A 27,882-nucleotide genomic window follows, 5' to 3' on the forward strand; every position below is an offset into this window, starting at 1 on the left:
TTAACAACGTATTTACTTGTTACAAAATAAAAACTGATTTCACTTTATTAAAAATTGTGCCCTAGGCTACTCATTAAATTGATAAAATAAGTCTAAATAAGCGATCAAAGTCTCAACACTCTTTTTATCTTTTAAATTACACTCTTTTCGGATGACCAAATCACAAGTGTTTTTTAATCTGTTTGCATACTAGGCAGGCTAGTTAACATTTTATTTGTTTGGTCATAACGAGTTAAACGAGGAGTTATTTTCTGTATGTAAGTTATGAATTGCGCGTTCACAGTACGGATACCTGCGCTTTGCATTCACTTTCTGCTGATTGATGAACTAGATTGACAGAATGGCCGACCTGGTACACGAACTGGGTATAGCAACCAGTTCGTTCAATTCGTTCACGAACGGGAGATCTCTCTCTCGTTCAGACTCATTCAGCAGAGTAGATCCAACCAATTACAGGCGCCTTCTAAGCCCAAGCTGAAATGCTATTAGCTGACGTGAGTCACGTGACGCAAATGAGCTGGAATGACGTGACGCAAATAATCAATACTCTATTTTTTTTTTATGTTTTACAGTTTTTAAACAAACAAAAGTGCATGACATGACATATATATTTATTTTTTAAAGTATAAAACCGTTGAAACATAAAACAACAATAATAAAAATAAATAATACAAAATGCACACAAAACAACACCAGTGCTAGTGGTGCCACTCATATTGAAGTTAGCAGATTACCTGATGTAGTTTGTAGATTTTAGTAAAAACGAAAATTTTAAGCTTTCTTTTATTAGATTAAACCATCAGCTTGCACTGTTAACTTCGTCGTCTTATTATCTTGACGTTCAAACAACTGGTTCTTTCATTCACGAACGAGATGTATGTAACAGTTCATTGGACACGTTCAAACTCAAGCAACTCAATAAAGGGCGTATTCGTTCACTAGATTCAACAAATCACATGCTCCGTCCCGTATCATACTCGAAGGCTATTGGCTCGAGGTTTAGTCACTATTTGTCTTTGACAAATGAAACGGGCCACAGAGCTACACGGTTCATTGAGCTGCGCATGCGCGCAATAGCGGCGCGCAGTGGTAGAAGGGGGAATTTCAGTGAACGAGAAATATGAGTCAATGGATAACGTGAACGAGAATGATTCGTTCACCTAAAAGATTCGTTCAAAAAGAACGATTCGTTCACGAACGTAACATCACTATAGTGCAACTCGACGCTTCAGTGTACGGTCAAGTGCGAGATGAGATGTAAGTAGCTAAAATTAACTTTATATATTTGACAGTTTTTTTTAGGTCATAAATGACAAAATAATTAGGCAAACTAATATAGTTTTGTCTAAATTTCGCCATTTTGAACTGAAAATAGGTAGTGTATGTAATGTAACGTAGGCACATGATTAATAATGAATGTGTACATATTGAGAATAAAATATACGTATACGTCAGACTTATAATCATTTTCATTCCGTCTCGTCAACGAAAACATCTCGTCATGTTTTAGTCACCTCAGAGCTATTTTTAGCTAGTCATCGTCGCGTTATCGTCATAAAAAAACGGTGCGTTAACGAAATCATTTCGTTATCGTCATCACTGACGAAAACATCACTGGTACATACCTGTCATTTCCAAGGTGTTAGATTTTTCATTTAACTATGTTCATGTTCATGTTCAAATCAGCAGGACTCATCAGTGGCATCTTGTCCCTGTAAAAAATTAAAAAAATAAACACATAAGCACAGGCTGCACTATTTTGGGAATAGATTTTGGATTTGTACGGTTAAAATTATTATTAAATACATATGGATATCCCTATCTATAGGGCTGCATAAAATAACAGATAGGTAGCAGGCAGCCTATATATCGTTAAAAAGGAACACTTCAATAACACACTACCCTAGACAAAAATATATGGATTATCATAAAGTAACTTTAAACCAGAGGTGTCAAAAGTATTCACATTCATTACTTAAGTAAAAGTATACAAATAGATACTAGGCTTTAAAAAGACTTCTGTAGAAGTTGAAGTATCAACTCAAGCTTTTTACTCAAGTAAAAGTGTAAAAGTACTGGTTTCAAAACTACTTAAAGTAAAAAAGTAATGTAAGGGAAAAAATTCCATTAAAGACAAAAGCTTTGACCGTGCCGCCGGGGCCGATAGTACACTGCCCCACCTCAAAAGGCCATAATGACTATAATGTTTTAGAAAAATTTGGGATTGCACTAGTCTAGGCTACCTGTTTCAGCCGCATATATGGCCATAGAAAATTAATTTCAGTTTTATTTAAATTTTAGTACAATGCAAGTACATTAAATAACCATATGTGTACTACTGAGCATTACCATGTGTTTCATGAAGCATTTCTGGCACCAGTTTAACTGGTAGCTACAATGTAAAGTATATACAACCGTAAGACATTTATTATGCGTCTTACCTTAAAAATCGTTCTCATAATCAAATAGTGTTTCTAATTCTTCTGAGGTAAATCCAAGGTGGTTTGTTTAGACGTGATGAGGGCGGTAACAGCTCTGTGCTCCTTCACGTGGATCATTTGATTTGAACCGCTCACGTGCATGTGGGCGTGGTCATTAGAGTTAATGAGCTCAGGCTGAAGAAACTCTACATGTTGTTGCTTTCATACTGATTACTTAAACAGAAGTTTTTTTTTTGTAAGATTTACATAATTTAAAAATGTAGATTTAAAGGAGTAGTTCACTATTAAAGAAACTTTTGCTGATAATTTACTCACCCCCATGTCATCCAAGATATCCATGTCTTTCTTTCTTCCGTCGAAAAGAAATTAAAAAAGATTTGTTAATTTTGATAAACGAGTTCGAACAGGAGAGTCACGAACGTGCATCACAGAACAGAGCAAGGCGACCATTTGAGCTTATTAAAAAAAAAAAAAAAGAAGTTTAAGTTTTATTAGCGGTTGTTTCGCTTGATAAGACCCTTATTCATCGTCTGGTGTCGTTTAAAGCCCTTTGAACAGTTTGCAGTTTCCACTGAAACGGTCTTTTGGACCTTGAACCGCTTGGATCCCATTGAAGTCCATTATATTGAGAACAATTCTGGAATGTTTTCATCAAAACCCCTAGGCCACGCCCCCTTGTCTCCCCAAAGTATTATAATCGATCATGCGCATCCCGTGTGCAGAATGATGCACTTGAAGCAACACCAAGTCACAGCACGCAACGCTTCACATTGAAAAGAACATAGCGAAGCGATTAGATCTATAATCTATGCTTAGTAGGGCTGGACGATTTGGGGAAAAAAGGCATTGCCATTATTGAGGTCAATATTGCAATTGTTATATGCGATTCCGATATAATAAAATGGTTTCATGAGTCCAACTTGCTTGGTTCTAAAGTAAATTGCACAAACAGATTAGTGACATTCTGTGTATTAATGTTTATTTCTCAACTCAAACTAAAAACAACTAAATGATTGATAACACCTATAATGATCAATAAACCATCAACCAAACCAACATTACAGTGATTCCATCATTACAATTGAAAGCTATCAACTTTTTTAAAAAAATTATTAGGCTTAAAAAAATAACAGCTTTTAAATTAAGTGAACTTCAAACTATCCCCACATAAACCCATAATAAATGCCATATTTACCCGTGCCCTTCCTGTCTTAACAGGTAGGATACAGAAATTGAATTAAGTTATCAAACAGTCTGCGCTGCATGAATTATAAATTATATAGAATAATCCTTATTAAAGCTACAAAAGCTCTTTAGTCAAGATCAGTGAGTAATTTTTTCTAATTTCCCTTTGTTCTTTTAACTTTACAGAACGCTTTATTCGCTGCTGGCCATTTAAGAGCACCCGTTGCCGAGACGCGGATCTCACATGCGCCTCATAGCGCAACTCTTTTCATCCATAGACTTTTCTTATGTTATGAAGATATTCGACAAAACGACATTTTGGCATAATTCTGTGTGTTATTGTTCGTTCAAGCTCGAAAGAGAACTGTATTCTGGCACGCGGTCAGTGCATGCGCATTATGGCGCGCGTCTCTAGGGCATTCACAGGCAGCTTTTCACTTCTTGTTGTGCAATATGCGAAAAGGCATTTGCACGAATAAGAGCGGGATCGTGTAACACTAGTCAAAGGATGACAAAAAAGAAATTATTGTTTATTATAATTTGTTTATTTCATATAAAATCGCGGCATTTTGAGTTATATAATTGCATAGGTTTGAGATCGCTATTACGACTGCGATATGATTAATCGTGCAGCACTAATGCTTAGTGTATTCTATATGCAACAGTTTTTTGAGCCTTTTCTTTTAACAGTTTTAAATTTCAGTGCGCATGAAGAACAATAGCACTCTCTCGACTCTATGCTGTAATCTCACATACACCTGGGAGAAGGGAATGTGAGAGGGCAATAAACTCCACTCCAGCAAGATAAAGTCATTTTATGCAAACCATAGACCTTTATGCTTTATCTACGAATAAAGTATAATAATGGGAATATTGATCTTGAAGAGAGTGTCGTCGTGTCGCAACCGAACGCGCTGTATGAATGCTGAATGGAGAATGACTGAGGCGAGATGGCTTTCCGTTAACTTTAACTTAGCGACTAAAATTACACATTATGCAATGACTTTAGAAGTCTTGGAATATAGGGGGAAAACTTGATTGTGCTTTACAAAGTTTTTTATGCCTTTAGTGGGGGCTTAACAAAATAACATAATACTATGCAGAATATCGGACGTCACTGAGAAGCTGCAACCGTGGCGGGAGGATTTTAAGTGTGGCGGCCCGCCACGGGAGAATGAATGTAGCGGAAACACTGTGTTTATTTTCTTTAATAATAAAACCAAAATGTTGTTTTTCGTAATGTACACAAATATAAGTAGACATTTAAGAGTTTTGAATGATGTATAACACTTGCCTGTATCAGAAAAATCGACAGTTATTTAAAGTCTTTTGCACTGATGAAAAAAAAAGAGACAGTCGTGCCAGTGCGCAAACACCTATATTTAAAACAGTCAAAGTCCTGTCAAACAATGTATTAAGTTCATAATAAATTCAGATTGGATTATGTTGGTAATAGGCACTTGCCTAATGCTAAAAGAAGTTTCATGCCTCTAAAAAGTGCGTTCGGTCTTCTTTTTGAGCTGAATGCTGTATGGAAAACGAGTTTTGCCACAGACTTGTCCCACCACCTAGAACGCACCTGAATGCTTTTTCAAGCGCCTCAATACAGAAGGTATAAGTCGCCGTAATCTTTACTGACATAGTCCGTAATGATATTCCGTTGTCCGTTATATGATATAATTGTTGGTTAGGGTTAAGTTACAGTATTTATAAATAGCTGTGTTTATGTATTTGATCTTTACTGAAGAGATGTGCAATTTCTTTATGGTTATAGAAGTTATTCACCAATGTAGAGCATCCAGTATGCAAATTATTGAAATCCATGTCAAAGGGTGTGGAATCTCTAACTAAAACTAAAATATGTAAATGGGAGAACCATATTAAAAGTGAATTTTAGAACTCAAAAAGCTAATACTTTTTGCATGTCCTTGCAGCTGCTGCTGAAAAGAAGTACAGTCTGTCAAGCAGTGAGGATGAGTTTGATGACTGGACGAAGAGCCGTAAACAGAAGCGCGCTGCTGTTAGTGATGACTCCTTCATCCCAGAACCCAGCGGTGCACCTGACAGTGACATGGACTCCCCTCCTCCTGCACCTGTTGTGTAAGACTGACATGACTTGCTTTTTACTTAACTGTTCTTGATTACATCTTTTAAATCTCTCCTTGATTTCTTTCAGGAAAAAAGCTCCAGCGAAAGCCAGCAAACCAAAGTTAGAGAAAGCAGAAACCAGCAGCAAGTCCAGCTGTAAGTACTGCACAATTCTCTGCCCATCATAGATCATTTCTTTAGCTTTCTGTAACATCACCTGGCAGCTGGTTTATACGTTCACTGTGCTTGTTAAATTAGCTCTTTCTGAGACCAGCCAAGAGCCAGCTCCTAAACCTGTGAAAAAATCAGCTGGAGTCGCCAGGAAACCTGCCGCAAAAAAGACAAGTGCTGCTTCAAAGAAGCAAGCAACAGGTATTAGAATGTTAACATTTTTGGAGAATGATTGAAATTCTTTGAAGTTAAATTCTTGGTTTCAGTGATAAAATGGCATGTACTTGGTAATACTAATTATCAGTACAGATCATTTTCTTAAATCACTTACGGCTTCATCTTTCTAGACACAAAACAGCCCTCAATCCTTGATGTGCTCTCCAAGACAAGTCCTAAAAAACCCAAAGCCACCAAGAAGCCTACTGCTCTCAAACAATCTTCCACTGACTCTGAAGACGCACCCTCTGCTGTAGTTGAGAAGAAACCAGCCAAGAAGAGGAAGACCGCTATGAGCAGTGACCAATCAGACAGCTCGGACTCAGACAGTGGCAATCTCATGGCTCGCCTCAAGGGCAAAAGCGCTGCTGGAAAGGTAGTTTAGCACTTTACTGTTTAGGAAAATTTGCATTTTAAGTCCAGCTGTATCATATTCGATATGGAATTTTTTTTTTAAAAAAATTATTAATTAATGAATGATCAATAGCTGTGGTACATAATCTACTACATGCCTTCTGTCATCTTTTTAGGGCCCGAGCACTAACAGTGCGAGGACCCTATTGAAACTGTTAGGATTTTTTTTTTTTTTTTTTTTTTTTTTTTTTCTGCAAAGTAAGTGCCATTTTCGGGGCCGCAACATGCTCAAAAACTCACCAAATTTGGCACGCATGTCAGGACTGGTGAAAAATTTCGTATTTTGTGGGTTTCGCGGATGGGCGGGGCAAAATGGCACGCTAGCGCCACCTAGAAAATTGGAAAAAATTAGCCCCTCGTCCACGTTCAACCTACATGCACGAAATTTGGTGGGGACGTGTATCATATCAAGACGCACAAAAAAGCCTCAAGAACCCATACCCTAAATTCGACAGGAGGTCCGCCATTTTGAATTTGGCGGCCATTTTTGGACGATTTACAGACTCCGTACTTTAACGAACTCCTCCTAGGGATTTAGTCGGATCGACTTAAAATTTCTGCTGTGCCTTCGAAAGGCATTGACGATGTAAAGTTGTGCTATCTGCGCGTTTTCGTCTATGGGCGTGTCCGTGGCGTCGATGATTCGCCATGAAACAGGAAGTTGTAGTAACTTGGCTGTAAATGCCCAGATCTGCACGAAATTTTACACATTTGACAAGAGTCCCGCCCTGAACAAATCTACATGCCGACATTCACCCACAGTCATAGCGCCACCTGCTGGCAACAGGAAGTGACCTTTAACGAAGCAGCCCCCGCCGCTTGTTTGACCGACATGTACGAAATTTCTGTGGTACATCTACCATGACCAGACGCACAAAAAAGCCTCAAGAACCCATACCCTAAACTCGACAGGAAGTCCGCCATTTTGAATTTGGCGACGGATTTGGGACGATTTACACACTCCGTACTTTAACGAACTCCTCCTAGGGATTTAGTCGGATCAACTTCAAATTTCTGCTGTACCTTCTAAAGGCATTGACGATGTAAAGTTGTGCTATCTGCGCGTTTTCATCGATGGGCGTGTCCGTGGCGTCGATGATTCGCCATGAAACATGAAGTTGTAGTAACTTGGCTGTAAATGCCCAGATCTACATGAAATTTTACACATTTGACAAGAGTCCCGCCCTGAACAAATCTACATGCCGACATTCACCCACAGTCATAGCGCCACCTAGTGGCAACAGGAAGTGACCTTTAACGAAGCAGCCCCCGCCGCATGTTTGACCGACATGTACGAAATTTTTGTGGTACAAATAACATATCCAGACGCACAGAAAAGTCTCTTGGATTGATGCCCTAAACTCAACAGGAAATCGGCCATTTCTAATTTTACCGCCATTTTTGGATGATTTACTCATTACGTACTTTAACTAACTCCTCCTAGGGATTTAGTCGGATCGACTTCAAATTTCTGCAGTGCCTTCTAAAGGCATTGATGATGTAAAATTGTGCTATTTACGCATTTTCGTTGATGGGCGTGTCCGTGGCGTTGATGATTCGCTATGAAACAGGAAGTTGTATTAACTTGGATGTAAATGCCCAGATCTGAACGAAATTTAACACATTTTACAAGAGTCCCGCCCTGAACAAATCTACATGCCGACATTCACCAACAGTTATAGCGCCACCTGCTGGCAACAGGAAGTGACCTTTAATGAAGCGTAGCAAATTCACAGCCGCACCGGCTGAGCTCCAGAATATGCAACGCGGCCGCCTCACACCCCGACGCGCTACAGGTGCGAGGGCCCGCCCATCGCTGCTTGCAGCTTTAATTTTTTTTTTTTATAAGTAAAAGGTATTTTAGTAATATAAAAATGTTTCAGGTTGAGGTATACTTCTTTATGCTCTGTGATGCTGTGAAACTGATTTTTGTAAAGTAAACTCAAGAATGAATTTTATATTGTTAGCAGGGCATAAAGTATTCCGGCACCGTGCCAGATCTCCGGCTTACAGCCGTGAGGGGGGGAAAACAAGAAATTGGGAACTTGAATGCGGTTTAATATTTTCGAGTCAATTGATTTCACCTACCAATCATATGAGAGGATCACAAGTCTAACACGTTACAAGCCTATCAGAAGGAGACCAGGGCGGTAACACGTGATTGATATACATGCGTCACGTTAGTGGGGTTCCTACGCAGTTTGGAAAAGTATGGAATTTGATTTGAGTAATTTCCAGGTCTGGAAAAGTATGGAAAAAGTAAATATATAAAATTACAAAAAATAATTTAATTATTAAATACAAAATAATTTACCTAATTACAAAAATGAACAACATTGCACTGTACAAATGTACAAATTTAACATGATAGCATACACATTTTGACTCAGAGTGTAACATGCTTGTCGGTGCTGATAGCATTGTGGGTAAGTGCGTCACCATGTAGCGCCGTTGTGAGACGACCAGCATTCGACCAGAAAGAAATCATATAACCATTCCAATAACTCCAAAGCTGTTCAGTTCAGCTACAAAACCTGCATAGTTCCCCTTTAAATATGGTCGGAAAAATCTGTATGAGGTCTGGAAATTTGAGTCTGGAAAAGTATGGAATTTTGAAATGGAAATTGTGTAGGAACCCTGAGTGTCGTCGGTGAAAGCATTGAGCGCAAAGTCTGGGGATGATGTCTTACCCACGGGTGTAATGCAGTTACTATGCGGACACGTCCCCCCCACTTTCAAATACGTTTGTTTGTGACTTTTAACCGCACGCAGTCATTGCCACGCCACGGAGGAGCAGGACCGAGCCTGTGTGAAATAGCTCACTGAAAGTTCTAATGAGCAGGTATAGCGATTGCGACCATAGACTGTAAAAAATAGATTGCTACACAGCTACACACGTCATCATGGATGAAAAGAAAGGAGATGCGAGTTGGTTGATTCAGGAAATTAGCTAAATATTGAATGTATAACATTCTGTGTAGCTTATGAAAAAAACATTCTGTGTAGGCCTACACAGTGTTTAATAAGCGTGCTGGCTGCAAATAATAATTATTATTAATATAATTAATTATTATTAATATAATGATTATGGCGATGCTGACTCGTCATTCCTGCAGTAGTGAATGGGCGCACCTATATGGATTAGGTAATCAAACTATTTATTAGGGCCCGAGCACTAACAGTGCGAGGACCCTATTGAAACTGAAAGGGTTTTTTTTTCTTTTTTTTTTTTCTGCAAAGTAAGCGCCATTTTCGGGGCCTCAACATGCTCAAAAACTCACCAAATTTGGCACGCATGTCAGGACTGGTGAAAAATTTCGTATTTTGTGGGTTTCGAGGATGGGCGTGGCAAAATGGCTCCCTAGCGCCACCTAGAAAATTGGAAAAAATTAGCCCCTCGTCCACGTTTAACCTACAAACACGAAATTTGGTGGGGACGTGCATCATATCAAGACGCACAAAAAAGCCTCAAGAACCCATACCCTAAACTAAACAGGAAGTCGGCCATTTTGAATTTGGCGCCCATTTTGGGACGATTTACACACTCAGTACTTTAACGAACTCCTCCTAAGGATTTAGTCGTATCGACTTCAAATTTCTGCTGTACCTTCTAAAGGCATTGACGATGTAAAGTTGTGCTATCTGCGCATTTTCGTCGATGGGCGTGTCCGTGGCGTCGATGATTCGCCATGAAACAGGAAGTTGTAGTAACTTGGCTGTAAATGCCCAGATCTGCACGAAATTTTAAACATTTGACAAGAGACCCGCCCTGAACAAATCTACATGCTGACATTCACCCACAGTAATAGCGCCACCTGCTGGCAACAGGAAGTGACCTTTAACGAAGCAGCCCCCGTCGCACGTTTGACCGACATGTACGACAGGGTTCCCGCGGGTCCTTAAAAAGTCTTAAAATGTCTTAAATTAGATATTTAAAATTTAAGGCCATTAAAAGTCTTATAAAGTCTTATTTTTAGGTATGAAAGGTCTTAAATTTTAGATGACACTTCGACTCAGTCATATCTTAATGTTTTCCAAATTAAAACCATCTAATTTGCGTACGTATTAATTTTTATCTTTGTGGATTTGCTTGTTCACGTGACAATTCGCGTCACATTCGCGGCAGAATAACGTCCGTCTCCTGCACGCGAGACAGGAGAGGAGGAGAGAAGAAAGTTGGCAAATGTCAGTTCAGTCGTAAGTTAATTCTTTATGTGCGTAGAGGTGTGCGATGTGTATTGTCTATTATGATATTCTATTGTTTTAACGATGGACGAGGCACTGTGAGTGTGAGCTGACATCGCATTTGTCTCTCGTGTTTTCACGGCGTGATGTGTGCTTATAGGCATAGACATGTATTTATTATGGTTATAGGTATGTTCCCAAATTAGTTTTTGCCTTATATTTATATCATGTTGTTATATTAGAATATCACATCAGTAAGAGTGCCGTTTTCCCGTGCACAAGTGTGATATTTATGTTATACAATAGTTAAATTAAAAATAAAGTGACATTGTGAGTTAGTTTTTAGCCATAACATTATCGATATTGTTTGTTTTCCCTTTATTTCGCCGACTAGAATTTCAAAATGAAACCATAGCAGAGTCTCAATGCAACAGACAGCGATGATTTCTTGAAGGAAATCCGCGTCTTGAACGAGTCATTTTAACGATTCAATCACTTGCTTCTTTCCCGTTTGAACAAATCGGTTGAATGAATGACTCCCTCAACTCGCTTATTAAGACAGCGATTTGCCGCCGCCTACTGGCGGTTTTAGTTTCATATTAAAAGTAAAAAATTAGAAATCATTTCACATTTAAATATTGAATATTGATTTTTTTTTAAAAACCTTATAGCTTGATTTATGCAATTGTAAATGGAGTCTATATATTAATGCCACTTCTAAGGCTGCTTCTGCGTCACCTCTGCACTGCAAAGATGGATTTTTGATTGAATGATTTAATTTGACTGCTAACAGTGGTACTGTATAATTATTGTATAATGAAATATTATTGTATAAATAAGTATAATTACTGTATATATGTGATGCACGTCGTGATGCATAACTCTAAATAAGTTAAGAAAAAAAATCTCCATAAATAGGTGAAAATGCCCTGGAAATCAATTTAAGGTGGCAAATATTGCACATTAATTAATAATTTCTGTCACTGTTGTGAACCGACCACTGCATAGAATATGAAAAATATAAATATCTCCGCGAGTCGGCTGTCAACAACAGGCCTAAACCAGCCATGGCACCAGCACAAAAACACAATCAGTAAAATATCAACTAATTATTGTTGATAATAATTAGTTGATATTTTACTGATTTTGTTTTTGTTTTGTGTTTATCAACAAAACGTGAAAATATCGAGATATATTTTTGTCAATATCGCACACCCCAATCTATGGTATTAATTTTGATTTCTTCAGGTCTTAAAAAGGTCTTAAAAAGCCTTAAATTTTACTTTAAAAAGTGTGCAGGAACCCTGGTACGAAATTTCTGTGGCACATCTACCATGTCCAGACGCACTGAAAAGTCTCTTGGAGCGATGCCCTAAAGTCAACAGGAAGTCGGCCATTTCGAATTTTACCGCCATTTTTGGATGATTTACTCATTACGTACTTTAACTAACTCCTCCTAGGGACTTAGTCGGATCGACTTCAAATTTCTGCTGTGGCTTCCAAAGGCATTGACGATGTAAAGTTGTGCTATCTGCGCGTTTTCGTCAATGGGCGTGTCCGTGGCGTCGATGATTCGCCATGAAACAGGAAGTTGTAGTAACTTGGCTGTAAATGCCCAGATCTGCACAAAATTTTACACATTTGACAAGAGTCCCGTCCTGAACAAATCTACATGCCGACATTCACCCACAGTCATAGCGCCACCTAGTGGCAACAGGAAGTGTCCTTTAACGAAGCAGCCCCCGCCACATGTTTGAGCGACATGTATGAAATTTCTGTGGTACATCTAACATGTCCAGACACACAAAAAAGTCTCTTGGAGCAATGCCTTAAACTCAACAGGAAGTCGGCCATTTCTAATTTTACCGCCATTTTTGGATGATTTACTCATTACGTACTTTAACTAACTCCTCCTAGGGATTTAGTCAGATCGATTTCAAATTTCTGCTGTGCCTTTTAAAGGCATTGACGATGTAAAGTTGTGCTATCTGTGCGTTTTCGTCGATGGGCGTGTCCGTGGCATTGATGATTCGCCATGAAACAGGAAGTTGTAGTAACTTGGCTGTAAATGCCCAGATCTGCACAAAATTTTACACATTTGACAACAGTCCCGCCCTGAACAAATCTACATGCCGACATTCACCCACAGTCATAGTGCCACCTGCTGGCAACAGGAAGTGACTTTTAACGTAGCAGCCCCCACCGCACGTTTGACAGACATGTACGAAATTTCTGTGGTACATCTACCATGTCCAGACGCACAAAAAAGTCTCTTGGAGCGATGCCCTAAAGTCAACAGGAAGTCGGCCATTTCTAATTTTACCGCCATTTTTGGATGATTTACTCATTACGTACTTTAACTAACTCCTCCTAGGGACTTAGTCGGATCGACTTCAAATTTCTGCTGTGGCTTCCAAAGGCATTGACGATGTAAAGTTGTGCTATCTGCGTGTTTTCGTCAATGGGCGTGTCCGTGGCGTCGATGATTCGCCATGAAACAGGAAGTTGTAGTAACTTGGCTGTAAATGCCCAGATCTGCACAAAATTTTACACATTTGACAAGAGTCCCGTCCTGAACAAATCTACATCCCGACATTCACCCACAGTCATAGCGCCACCTAGTGGCAATAGGAAGTGTTCTTTAACGAAGCAGCCCCCGCCGCATGTTTGAGCGACATGCACGAAATTTCTGTGGTACATCTAACATGTCCAGACACACAAAAAAGTCTCTTGGAGCAATGCCTTAAACTCAACAGGAAGTCGGCCATTTCTAATTTTACCGCCTTTTTTGGATGATTTACTCATTACGTACTTTAACTAACTCCTCCTAGGGATTTAGTCAGATCGATTTCAAATTTCTGCTGTGCCTTTTAAAGGCATTGACGATGTAAAGTTGTGCTATCTGTGCGTTTTCGTCGATGGGCGTGTCCGTGGCATCGATGATTCGCCATGAAACAGGAAGTTGTAGTAACTTGGCTGTAAATGCCCAGATCTGCACAAAATTTTACACATTTGACAAGAGTCCCGCCCTGAACAAATCTACATGACGACATTCACCCACAGTCATAGTGCCACCTGCTGGCAACAGGAAGTGACTTTTAACGTAGCAGCCCCCACCGCACGTTTGACCGACATGTACGAAATTTCTGTGGTACATCTACCATGTCCAGACGCACAAAAAAGTCTCTTGGAGCGATGCCCTAAAGTCAACAGGAAGTCGGCCATTTCTAATTTTACCGCCATTTTTTGATGATTTACTCATTACGTACTTTAACTAACTCCTCCTAGGGACTTAGTCGGATCGACTTCAAATTTCTGCTGTGGCTTCCAAAGGCATTGATGATGTAAAGTTGTGCTGTCTGCATGTTTTCGTTGATGGGCGTGTCTGTGGCGTCGATGATTCGCCATGAAAGAGGAAGTTGTAGTAATTTGGCTGTAAATGCCCATATCTGCACCAAATTTTACACATTTGACAAGAGTCCCGCCCTGAATAAATCTACATGCCGACATTCACCCTAAGTCATAGCGCCACCTGCTGGCAACAGGAAGTGACCTTTAATGAAGCAGCGAACCAAATTCACAGCCGCAACGGCTGAGCCGCAGAATATGTAACGCGGCCGCCTCACACCCCAACGCGCTACATCTCTTTTTTTCAAAAAATCAGCCATCGCTGCTTGCAGCTTTAATTTCTAATTGTTTTGCTTAAAAGTAGATATATTTTGACAGTCTATGCAGTCAAAGGCTACATTCACACTGCAGAGCTTAATGCCCAATTCTGATTTTTTGAAAAAAAGAGATTTTTTTGCAAGGCCGTTCACATTTCCAATTAAATGCGACCTTTTGTGATCTCCTGTGTGAACGTGAAATGACCCAGAAGTGACCCGCATGCGCAGAAGAGTAATCAGCGGTCAACGACGTCACTTGTTTGGGTTGTTTGCAGAATAGTTCTTTTTTTTCCATATGTTGCGAGCTATTGTTTTATTATTATTATTATTATTATTGCCACAGCCCATATACAAACACAGACAATAATTATTTTATCGACGGGCAAAGTTTGCACATACTGTAAATGTAAGGTTTTTACCGATCCTCACCGACCTCGTCATAAAACCCGTTTAATTGATAGTGCATGTCCTCGGCGCTCCTTGCTTTGTCACCGGCGGCCGCGGTGCAACACTGGTGGCTGGTGTTGCCAGATTGGGTGTTTTTTCGCTACATTATAAGGCATGTTTACATGTGTTTTAGCCAGGTTTTTGCCTGGAAGGCTCTATAGAAATCTGGCACCCTACTGTACGAAGTTATACTGATAGAGAGCGCACGTTCACAGACACCAGAATGAACGTGTTCACGGTAATGTTCATCAGGCAGTAATACAGTATGTTTATTTTGGGCGAACGTGAACTGTCACTTTCCCCCCAAAATATGAACGCGTTCATGCACTATCGTTCATTGAACGCGTTCAGGCACAACACTGGGGAAGAGACACATCTACAGCGGCCCATAACAGTGCAGAAACGCTTTGGAGTTAGCGTGTATTGGCTAGCTACAGGTGCGTGCAATGACGTGCGGGTCGGATATATGTGACCTGGCCGTTCAGATTGAAGTCGCATTTCAAAAGATCGGATGCATATCGGATTTCGACCACATACCCAAGTGGCCTGGGTCGCATTTGAAAAGATCGGATCTGTGTCGTTCAGACTGTCATGAAAAAATCAGATACAGGTCGCATAGGGGCAAAAAAATCGGAATTAGGTCGTTTCAGCCTGCAGTGTGAACGTAGCCAAAGATGGATACACTTTCTACTCTCAAGTGTCTGCGCTTATCAGATTTACCGTGTTACCGGTCTTGGCGGCAATTATCTTGTCAAATATTGCATCGCGTGCTTCTGGCATCGTGTCTGGCACATTTTGGATCACTTTGGATCATTTCCACATATTTTCTGTCAATCTGGGTTGGTACGCTTACACGCACACACACACACACACACTACAGCCTCACGTGCGACGAGCTACGTCTCTGGGCAGCCGCATAAACTAGTGTTTTTACTAGGGGTGGGCCGTTATCGGCGTTAACGTGCTGCGTTAACGTGAGACTTGTCGGGCGATAAAAAAAAATATCGCCGTTAATCTATTCTCACAGTTGAGTTGGGAGCTGACTATACCACGCAAGCTATGATGACTTTCACTTTGATATTTTAGCGCAGATGTAGTCGAATTGCACTGTAAGGGCCATTTAAAACCAATATTGAAACGTCTGTTTATCCAGACATTAGGAAAATATCAGAGATGCATTTTATATATATAATATGAGGGAAATACACATCCGTAAAAGGGGTCGCACACCGAACGAGAAGCGCAGTGCCGCGCCACGTCTAGGGGACTGTTTACACCTGGCCACTTCATGCGTTTTCTCAGATCGAATAGCATTCTGATTTATCAAAACGAGTCAATTTACACCTGGTCACATACATGTGTTTTTGAAAAACGGATATAAATCCGATCTTCAATTCCCCCATGCTATATGCGGATTTAATGAAGTGCACGTCACCGAAAACAACAGATATGAGCAGCATTTTGATCATCGGCTAATTTTAAAATCAGCAAAGACGGCAATAAGAGAGAGCGGCAACCTGGTAAGATCATTTAGTTTCTTTACTTTTAATGAAGATGGTAGTGTTAAGTGTCTGCGACTTGCTTTCACTTTGATTTGCGATAGATTGCGGCGCGCTGGCTTGATAGGCGCTCAGCTGCTCATCTGAGGTGATGCGCGTGGCAGTAGCGCCGTCATATCTGACTAAAATAACATGACATATGGCCTATAACACGCTCACATGTTTATTTTTTAGCATTTTTGGGAGTAGTAACATTTACATATGTGGTTTCAACTAGGGATGCACCGAATATTCGGCCACTGAAAATTTCCGAAAGACTTTTATCACCGAAACAATACGGCCGAAATGTTGTGATGACGCAAACAGAAACCGCGACCTGCACGTGCTTGTCTGAAGCAACATGTCTGCGGTGTGGACGTATTTCAGTGAATCTGAACCCGCGAGGAGACGGAAGCCTTGTTTATCTGTCTATCTGCTCTAAACAGTGCGCGCCGCCATGACGACGACTCCAGATGCGAGCGGGTCAAGTATAAACTATGAGTATCCACAAGTTTCCTACGCCCCATGAGGCCTTGCGTCAAAAGTGGGCGCGACTTCCGGTTGGAAGTAAACAAAGCGTGATTTAACATGCTTGACACTCGTTCATTCAACAGTTGACAGTCATTCAAGTTATAGCGATCCAAACTAGATAACGATGTGGGAACACAACCTCAACGAAATTCAAAAGGGTGAAATAACACTACCTTTACCCTCCGCAGTAGTTGATTGGGAGTATTATAATAACATTATTAATAATCAATACTCATCAAGGCATGGTGACAGACAGTTGTGCGAGCTGACAAACAATTAAAATAAAAAATACACACTTAGTCATTGTGCTTTTGAGTTTATTCAAAATTATAAATGAATGTGCTGCTTGAATACATTAACTGGCACATTTGGTATTCTGTCAACTCCTGAGTTTAGCTGTAACATCAGTAGCGAACAGCCAATCACATGCTGATAGAGTTTATAGAATATTAAGAATTTAAACAAATGTACACAGGAAGATTCGTCGTCTTTTGGGAGGTGATGGAAACTACAGTCGTTGGCAGGATCAGAGACGCTGGCAGGAGCACTCTGATTTCGTTTTCAGCTTATGTTCAAAACAATCACGTTTAAGCCACTGAACTAGTTTAATCCGGTTATACATACAACCGCGAACAGCACATGTTGTCCATGAACTCCGTAACACCATCTCTCATAAAGATTTGCGTCTTTAAATAGTAAAATAATTCTCGGAAAAACAGCTAGCCTCTTCGCTAACTAACACACAAAATACCATTGGAATGCTACTTCCGCCGCGTCACCGGAAGTTTCACCCACTTTATTTTTTACAGGAGCGCCCCTCGGAAACTTGTGGATAAACTGTGGAGACTCGCGCTGTCTGTGGAGACTCGCGCTGCGGAGGCAGGCGAAACTATAAACAAGGCAGCGCGAGTCTCCACGGACAGCGCGCGCACCGCTCAAACGGTTGAGGCGTTTATACTGGACCCGCTCGCCGTTGTACTATTCCTTGAAACGACAGGGGACGACTAAAGTAACTGTCCTCTAACCATTAGGAATCGGTGAGAGGAAGAAAGATAAACACATGACAATGTTTATTTTTTTATTTATTTTTTTTTGTATACCACCACCAATACAAAAATAATCATGTAAAACCCAGTAAACCCTGAGATTATTACTTGTGACATTACAAAAAAATATATATGGGAACATGTATGTATAGAACTAAATTAATGCTCTCTTAAATATTTTCTACATTCACTAAACATGTTTCATCAAGTTTCATGTACATTTGTATTAATCATGGACCTTTGTTCATTTAAAAAGGCTTTTTATGCTATTGTATGCTAAATTTTTAAAATGTAAGAAACTAATTTAGACGTGCAAAGGGTGCTGGTGTGATGAAGTTCGCGCTCGGCTTTGTTTTTATGAGAGAACATTTAATTTTAAAACCTTTCTGCAGGCCATTAGATTATTATTAAATGTACACATGAGTGGGGTCAAAAACATTTTAGTTTGAATTTTATTTTATACTGTGCATTGTGCTAAATAAATATTTGCATAATTTGTAATTGATTTATTCTTTGAAAATTTTATATTAATTTATGCAATTGCAATGCCTTGATTTTAGTAACGTTTGTACACAGTCATAGCCATAAATGCAATGATGCTGATAATTGGCATAATTTCTTTCGGGTTTTCGGTTTTCGGCCTTGGTTTCCTCTTTTTTGGTTTTCGGTTTCGGCCAAGAATTTTCATTTCGGTGCATCCCTAGTTTCAACAACCAGATGCATTTACACGTCCAGTTTCGTCTGGAATGTGGCCAAGACTACCTTCTGATGTGGTTTGAGTTATCGGAGTTTCGGAGGGCATTTACATCTGGTCTTTTCAAGATCGGATACAGAAAACGTATGAAGTGATTTCTGCGCATCCGTTAACTGAATTAATTGAGAATCTCACCTGAAAATCCAATAACATCAGTAATTGTCATTCAAGCAGCTGATTTCTGTATTAGGCTATGTATTATATGCATTCATCAGATATTTCATCCCTCTCTATTTATTTGTATTGTAAGAAAAAGAGCTTCCCGGGCACTACAAAATAATTCATTTCGTGTTACATAGAAGAAAAGTAGATCAAATGGGTTTAGAATTACACAAGAAAACCTTATGGGAAAAAAAAAAATGATTTAGTTATTATGTCGTGCTGTTTAAAACTAGGGTTGACAATAGAATAAAATAATTATGATTACTCTCATTATTTATAATAATATGAACATTCCAGTGTTAAATTTGGTCAAATGGCGATATACGATATATATCTCGGTACTTTCTACGTTTTCTATTTAGATAAAGAAAATCTTTATATTAAAAAAAAAATATATATATATATATATATATATATATATATATATACAGTATATTCACATTCGGCCCAATGATATCCTACAAACAATGTTGATATTGAAGGATTTTTTTTTTTTTTTTTTTTTTTGATATTGAAGGATATGGAAACAAATATAATATAGGCTATGCAATATATTATGTGCAAAAAGCTTTTGTTTTTATATTGACTAAAAGCTAAACTAAAAATGAAAATAAAAACAAACACAAAAGCACAAACTAATTATATTAGCCTGCATTTGATTACCCCATTATAATCACTTTCACTTTCATTAAAAATATATACTTGTAGGTTTAAAATTCCACATATGGCACATTTATTTTCTCCAACAACAAATATTTTAGCAATATGTTTATTTTAGTCAGAATTATTGCGTACTACGTAGTACTATTCACGCGCATGCGCGCGCCGGCGCTCGTTCAAGAAAGCATGAATTTTAGCGGAGATTCACTTGCAGAAGCTCGTCCTCTTCTGACATGGACATATTTGTTGTGAAATGGACATATTTGCTTTACTTTCTAACATTTACAGATGGAGAATATGTGAAATGTAAGTTGAGCACTGAGGAAAGCACCACATCTCAAACGCATTAAACAGCGCAAGTCTGTCAGTCAGCAACAGTGTCTGTCAGAGCATTTGACAGGGCGGCAAGCTGCCTTAAACTTGTTAACTATATCAAAGTGATTTTGACGCAATTAATATAAGCTTGTGTCATGTTTAGGACAAATTGTACTACCTAGCCTATAGCTACTTTCACTGCAGCAGCTCACACTGCAACCTCCGCTATTTTTCAGATGTGCTCATATCAAACTACTGTATCGATATAAACGGTATTGCCTCATTCCATATCGTTTCAAAAAATATAACTATACATCGTACATATTCGATATATCGCCCAGCCCTACCTGCAAGTAGGGCTGGGTATCGATTCACATTTCGATTCGATTTCGATTCACAAGCTCTCAGTTCGATTCGATTTCGATTCTCGATTCAATTTTCGATTTCGATTCCTGATTTGATTCTCGATTCGACTATAATGAAGATGTAATACAAATCCTATATTTATAAAAAAAGAACAGTGGACATAAGTTTACTAGTGGTTAATTAATACAAGGAAATTAAGAGCCATAAACCTGTATATAAAACTCTTTTTATTTTAGGTACACTAAATGCATACAGAGAATAAACAGGATTTTGATGCAATATGCAAAAAAAGTCAGAACAGTCGCACAGCTTGATCAAACAGTATCATGTTATTTTATGTTTAAGATAGATATAGATAAATAAATACATAAATATTTAGACTTTTTTTTTTACATTGATCTTACCTAAATGGTAATGTAATTTTTTGTTTATTTTTGTTTTAAGAGTTTATGTATGGAAGCTTGATTTCAATCTTTGAATTAAATTGAAAAAAGTAGCACAAATAAATACAATAGAATAAAGACACAAATTAAGAGACATTTTGGGGTAGTTTTTTGGGTATGTCAGAAATACTACAGAAACTGAATAAAGTAATCCAATGTAAAATAACACTGGATAGTCTTTTTAGTCCAGACTGAATTAAATACAAAGGCTATTAATTCTGATTGCTTACAATTAATACTATATTCTGTTATGACAACAGAATTATTGACTGACACAAATGGCTGCGTTCACTTAAAGAACTAGTGCGCGAATCCATTACTGTTTCATTACCTTTCTGTTACACGCGTTTAATGCTAATTTAAGACATTACCGACTGTCTTTACGAGGTTACTCACCAAGACCAGAGTTTTGACATAATGTCGCGTGTTTTAACTGTTAAAGTGATATAATCCAGGGATAAAACTTTTGTTTCTGGCGAGCTGTTTGTGAGGCAGATTTAGGCTGTAACGTTACTGTGCACGCAGTGAAAGACATCTCTGAGAGTGCGCGTGCACGGGATGGTTTAACATTGCTTGTAAAACTCAAAAAGACGTGAAAATGATAAACGTTAGTTATGATCATAGGTTACGATGCAATGCTGGCCCGATTGTTAAGTGAATATTCCGTCATGTCCCGACTCCTAAACGCGTGTGTTATATTGACAGCTGCAGCGCTTGGCGCTTGCCTAGTGCAGAGAGACGAGAAGATGCAGCACCGCGTCCACGAGCCCTTTATATGGAAAAAATCGATTCCGGCCGTTGAGAATCGATTTTGAATCGAACACATTTTAAAAAACGATTAATCGAAAAATCGATTTTTTTGCCCAGCCCTACCTGCAAGGTTATTTATTTGGGTATAGCACACGCCTTTGGTAGAATTCAAATGAGCCATTTTAATCTAGATTAATTTCAAAATTAAAGTTTGCGTTCGAAACAGTTTGCGTCTTGCATCAGCGCTAAACCACAAGTTACTAAAGTTACTCACTTTCAGACATGCCTGACAGTCCCTCTGAATCGAAATAAACCAATATCCAGATGTACATTTTATTCCAGTAACTCAAAGTTCACTGAACGGAGACATATGTTGGTGCTGAGAGAAGTGATGAGCACGAGCAGCTGATACTGCGCATGCGTGTACTACCGAACAGACAGGTACAACGGTCGGATAACCAGTATGAACTGTTTCTTTCGGACACGTTCGACATACTGAGAACTGAGTTGATGAGCTGAGCATGCGTGCATTTTTTTTCTGAGGGACGAAATGTACGTTTCCATGTCTTTAGTTGAACATCAGTAAGTCAGTGTAACAAAATAAAACATTTTGGAAACATGTTTATCACATAATTACTGTATTATCACTATTATTTTAACGATTGGAAACAATGTTTGGATTCTAAAACTGTCAAACTAAACATTTATTATTATACTAATATAATATTTTCAGGAACAGTTCATTTAATTTCTAAGTAACAATATAAATCTTTGATGTAAACTCTTGCCAAGGTTTTAATGGTGCACTGCTTAGTAAATGTTTATAATGTGTTAACATAATGAATTAAACATACACTCACCGGCCACTTTATTAGGTACACCTGTCCAACTGCTCGTTAACACTTAATTTCTAAGCAGCCAATCACATGGCGGCAACTCAGTGCATTTAGGCATGTAGACATGGTCAAGACAATCTCCTGCAGTTCAAACCGAGCATCAGTATGGGGAAGAAAGGTGATTTGAGTGACTTTGAACGTGGCATGATTGTTGGTGCCAGAAGGGCTGGTCTGAGTATTTCAGAAACTGCTAATCTACTGGGATTTTCACGCACAACCATCTCTAGGGTTCACAGAGAATGGTCCGAAAAAGAAAAAAACATCCAGTGAGCGGCAGTTCTGTGGGCGGAAATGCCTTGTTGATGCCAGAGGTCAGAGGAGAATGGCCAGACTGGTTCGAGCTGATAGAAGGGCAACAGTGACTCAAATAACCACCCGTTACAACCAAGGTGGGCAGAAGAGCATCGCTGAACGCACAGTACGTCGAACTTTGAGGCAGATGGGCTACAGCAGCAGAAGACCACACCGGGTGCCACTCCTTTCAGCTAAGAACAGGAAACTGAGGCTACAATTTGCACAAGCTCATCGAAATTGGACAATAGAAGATTGGAAAACCGTTGCCTGGTCTGATGAGTCTCGATTTCTGCTGCGACATTCGGATGGTAGGGTCAGAATTTGGCGTCTACAACATGAAAGCATGGATCCATCCTGCCTTGTATCAACGGTTCAGGCTGGTGGTGGTGGTGTCATGGTGTGGGGAATATTTTCTTGGCACTCTTTGGGCCCCTTGGTACCAATTGAGCATTGTTGCAACGCCACAGCCTACCTGAGTATTGTTGCTGACCATGTCCATCCCTTTATGACCACAATGTACCCAACTTCTGATGGCTACTTTCAGCAGGATAATGCGCCATGTCATAAAGCTGGAATCATCTCAGACTGGTTTCTTGAACATGACAATGAGTTCGCTGTACTCAAATGGCCTCCACAGTCACCAGATCTCAATCCAATAGAGCATCTTTGGGATGTGGTGGAACGGGAGATTCGCATCATGGATGTGCAGCCGACAAATCTGCGGCAACTGTGTGATGCCATCATGTCAATATGGACCAAACTCCCTGAGGAATGCTTCCAGCACCTTGTTGAATCTATGCCACGAAGAATTGAGGCAGTTCTGAAGGCAAAAGGGGGTCCAACCCGTTACTAGCATGGGGTACCTAATAAAGTGGCCAGTGAGTGTATATGTTAAAACATATATATACACATTATAAACATGTATATATACTGTATAGGCTACAGAAGGCTATTGGAGACAGACATGCATCGATTTTTTTTAGTTTTGACTGAAGCCTATATTCAGGTTTCAGCTCAGCACACACGCCTATGCTATGGTTCTCGTGTCGAGAACTGGTTGTTGCAGTTCTTGAATCACTAGAACAGAACCGAGAACTGTTTCTTTCGGACACGTTCGATACGGAGAACCGATGAGCTGGAGATACTGCGCATGCGTGATAGCACCGTCTCTAACTGTAAATTTATTTAATAACAAATAAAATGATTAAGACCATTTATGCATTTTAGATATTTAAAACATGTAAAACATCCACGTTAGCACATCGCCTAGACTGCAGCAGGTTCGTTTTCAAAATGTAAATGTAAGAAACTTATCCCAGATGATTATGACGATATGTACTATTATTTAACTGAAGTTATGATTAAAAATGCCTTTAATTTGAAGTATTTTTATCCGCCGGGATGATAGAATTGACGTCATTACGTGATGACGTAAAAGAACTGGTGAACCGTTTTTTTGAACCGGTTCATTAAAACAAACTGTCCGAAAGAACCGGTTCGCGGAAAATAACCGGACTTCCCATCACTACAACATGTTCCTTTACAACAGTCTATCACAACATTGGAGAGCACTATTGTTCTTCACGCGCACAGTAATTGAAATGTAAAACTGTTAAAAGAAAAGGCTCAATAAACTATTGCATAGATAGATAATGTATAATTATCTAATAAATAGATAACTGTATAATACACTATGCATCGATATGTATTTCCTTTGTGCTTTGAACTTTTCAATGCGTAACTTAGTCTAAAAACAGAGCTGCGCGTTGTGACTCATGTTGCCTCAAGCACATCATTTAGCGTTCGGGATGCGCATAAGCGTTGTGTGCAGCACTCTATTATTGGGGTCTTTCAAAATCCTATCATAATACTTGAAAATGAAAGATTATTAATAGTATTTTTTTTGTTCTGTTCTATCCTATCTATCATATGTTGCTGCCTCATTAAACAGCTGTGCTATACATTTGTGCTAAATATATGTTTTGTTAATTTTATAGTAGACTATAAAATAATTGATCGTTTTTCATGAATGTATTTTACAATAATACAAAGAGCAATGTGTAACATTTTACCAGATTTATTGCTATACTTATTGTCTCTTATTTGTTCCCCACTATTTTTTTTTCCACTAAATGTTCTGATTTTATAAAATTAGTTACCCACTAATCTAGTTTATAATATAATTTTTGTCATAGGTTATGATCATTTTTTTTTCTTTATAAGGAAGTTGTCTGTATTAAGTATAGAACAAACAGTTATAGAAATTGTACTTGATTTTTTTTTTTTTTTTAAACTGCGTTGGTAACGGATAGGCATCTGTCTTTTTTTATATTTATTATTAGGCCTATTATTATTAGCTAACTCTACGGAGGCATCCGAGGCAATAATATTTTTGACTCATGGCTGAAGTTAAGTTTCTCCAGCTCTCCCCTGGTTGGCAAAAAAATGCATCTCAAAATGCATCAGATTGATGCTTTAAAATATGGAATATTTAAAATTTTCTTACGGGGGAGCATGCCCCCGGACCCCCCCTAGAGGGGTAATATCCTATAATTGTTGTCTGCCTCGCGAACTTTGGAATTATTTGAAAATTATGTGATCAAATACACACTACTTGTTAACACTCCACAGCGCCACCCCAGTGCATTTAATTATAACTGCAAGCTAGTGCTTGGGATTTATCATAGATTCACTGCATTTACGGCCAGCAAAGCAACGTTGTAAAATTCAAATAGTATTTTATTTTCGAATAATAATTACAGATCGAATATTCGGGCACACCCCTAATTTCCGGCAGATAGCCTATGCAAGTCGACTTGCGCCAAAAGAGTACCATTGAACCACAAGACGCTACTCCTACATCGCCAAACAAAGTCAAGCTCCTCTGATATTTCCCTTTAATTCTTGTTTTAGACTTCTAATTTCTGACTGGTGTAAATCATGGGGTATTTTTTTTAATTTTTTAGGTGATCTATCCCTTTGAAACCAGTATACATTGATTTATTGAAAAGCTTGTTTAATATTTAATTTCCTATTTCAGAAAGTGAAGAGCTGGTATGATGACGACAGCTTTCAGCTAGAAGAGAAGGTTGTGACATCTGCAGCTCCCAGCAGTCGAGCTGCACGCACCACCAAACCTGTGACCTATGCTTTAGATTCAGAGTCTGATGACTATTAAATGTTATGAAATAAGCTTGTATTAATTATATTCAGACCTGTTAGATATTTTTTTATTGGAGAAAATTGTTTTTTTTTAAAGATAATAAACCTTAAAGTTAGTTGGTTTTAACTTTAATTTAGAAAGCCTAATTCACATTGGCTCTTAAAAAAAAGTCTGACAGGGAAAAAAAAGCTTTTATACCTGTTGTCTTACCTTGTTCACTGTTTTTTTTTTTATATACCTGTTGTCTTGTAAATATTTTATGTTCACCTTTTTTTTCCAAAGCTTATAATAAATTTTTCAATTTAGATTTGTTTGACTGTTTTTTGAAAAGGCTATTGACTGCAGTTAGTTGCTATTACGATTTATCAATATTAAAATCAGAGTTGTATTTATTATGATAAATTAATGCACTGTGAACTAACATGACCAAACAATGAACAAAACGTTTGTGACAGGATTTATTAATGTTGGGTATTACATTAACTAATGAATGTAACTAATTAACTACCTTCTTGTAAAGTAATGCATTTTACGCATTGTTTTTTGTAGTTCTAGAATGTGTGCATTTACTCTTCTCAGCAGCACAAAAATATTCATATTTTTCATGAATAAAAACAGTGAAATGCAAACTGAATATTATGCAAACCCTTAGAAAATGTTAAATATACTTATCTCCTTTTTTTAACCCTTTGCTGCTGTCCGATGCTCCAATTCAACCATTCTAACAAGCAAAACTGACTTGGACATCACATTTGTGTTTTGTTTTTATTGGTAAAGTTTTAATTCATTCTGTGTCTTATTCTGCAATCCAGATTTGGCAGCACATCTCAAAGCACTCTTTATTGTACAGGTGTGCTGATTGCCATTCTGAAGTCTTTAAATACAAGAGTGGGTTTAGTCCTCTCTAATCATCATTATTCCACCCTCTGTAATCCAATCCAGGATTTGAAACCATAATAAGCAGGATATTACTGTTAAATAATGCTCTTGTTACAAGACAAAGATATTTATCAGCATGACCCTGTTAATTTTGCAATACCTCACTGTAGACGGGAGATGGTAGAATTGTCTAATTTTCTCACAACACTGTGAGAAAATGTGTTCACTGTGTTTTTCACATTCTCCTTTTTGTAGGTCCCTGCTACTGAGGCAATTGTGAAACCCTAAAAGTCATAGGTGGGTCAAAATCACTGAATCTATATAAATGTATATAGATCATTGGTCAAAATTCACTCTTATCAGACAGAAATTTCTCAATTAGGCTACAGTGTCTTTGATCATGTGACAATTTTTTTTTACATTTCAACAGCCCCAATGAAGTACTATGAAGTATCACAGTAAAATATTACTGATAAGTCTTTGTCTGATATATTACTGCTAGTCAACCAAGACTGAGGTTCAGTTTCCTTGATATTATTTTAGAGCAACAAAGTTCCGTTTTCTTTAAAGCCGTGTTCTGGGGTGGTAATGGCGCAGTGGATAAGACGCATGCTTTTGGTGTGAGAGACCCGGGTTCGAATCCACTGTGAGACACCAATGTGTCCCTGAGCAAGACACTTAACCCCTAGTTGCTCCAGAGGTGTGCGACCTGTGACATATATAGCAATTGTAAGTCGCTTTGGATAAAAGCGTCAGCTAAATAAATAAATGTAAATGTAAAACAGGTTGCATCACTGCTGTTGCAGATCTTTTGTACATGCTTTGTTAAAATATAAAGCCGTTTTTCTCAAAATGCTTTCAAAGGAGCGAGTAAAAATGAGCATACATGATATGCATTCCATATGCAGATTGAGGGCTTGAAACACACCAACACAATCTAATAGGCCTAAAAGCTTTATCAGCTCTACCAAAAGTGGATGTTTTTTCTCTAAGAAACGAACATTGTTATTATGTTTTGATTGATACTGTTGTAAAGACTCTAGGCGGGTCTGATCAGGGGGGAATTTGCATATCATAATTAATAATTGATAATTAATAATTATTCATACAGATTTGGATCAGACCGGTCTTACATATTAATTTATTAATTTTACCCATATGCATACATGTGCATCCCCGCAATCAACCACAAATTAATTGTTATTGATTGCAAGGACCACGTTTTACAAGACAGGCAAAATCAATTAGCTCAATTAAGTTATATAGCTTGTGA

General features: G+C 38.5%; 1 protein-coding gene across 3 annotated transcripts in view; it reads left to right on the forward strand.

Moving 5' to 3' along the window:
- top2a (DNA topoisomerase II alpha) overlaps window positions 1-25,820 on the forward strand; it is a 182,634-nt gene extending 156,814 nt beyond the window's left edge. For all 3 annotated transcript variants that reach the window (XM_039685302.2, XM_089121899.1, XM_089121900.1), the window contains 5 exons: window positions 5,561-5,726; window positions 5,803-5,870; window positions 5,973-6,086; window positions 6,233-6,477; window positions 25,608-25,820. In XM_039685302.2, coding sequence (XP_039541236.2) covers window positions 5,561-5,726; window positions 5,803-5,870; window positions 5,973-6,086; window positions 6,233-6,477; window positions 25,608-25,745 — 731 coding nt within the window. In that variant the 3' untranslated portion in view covers window positions 25,746-25,820. The remainder of the gene's footprint in view (window positions 1-5,560; window positions 5,727-5,802; window positions 5,871-5,972; window positions 6,087-6,232; window positions 6,478-25,607) is intronic.
- Window positions 25,821-27,882: the final 2,062 nt, after the last annotated feature.

This window comes from Pimephales promelas, chromosome 17 (assembly GCF_988280905.1).
Source record: "Pimephales promelas chromosome 17, fPimPro1.hap1.1, whole genome shotgun sequence".
Lineage (NCBI taxonomy): Eukaryota > Metazoa > Chordata > Actinopteri > Cypriniformes > Leuciscidae > Pimephales > Pimephales promelas.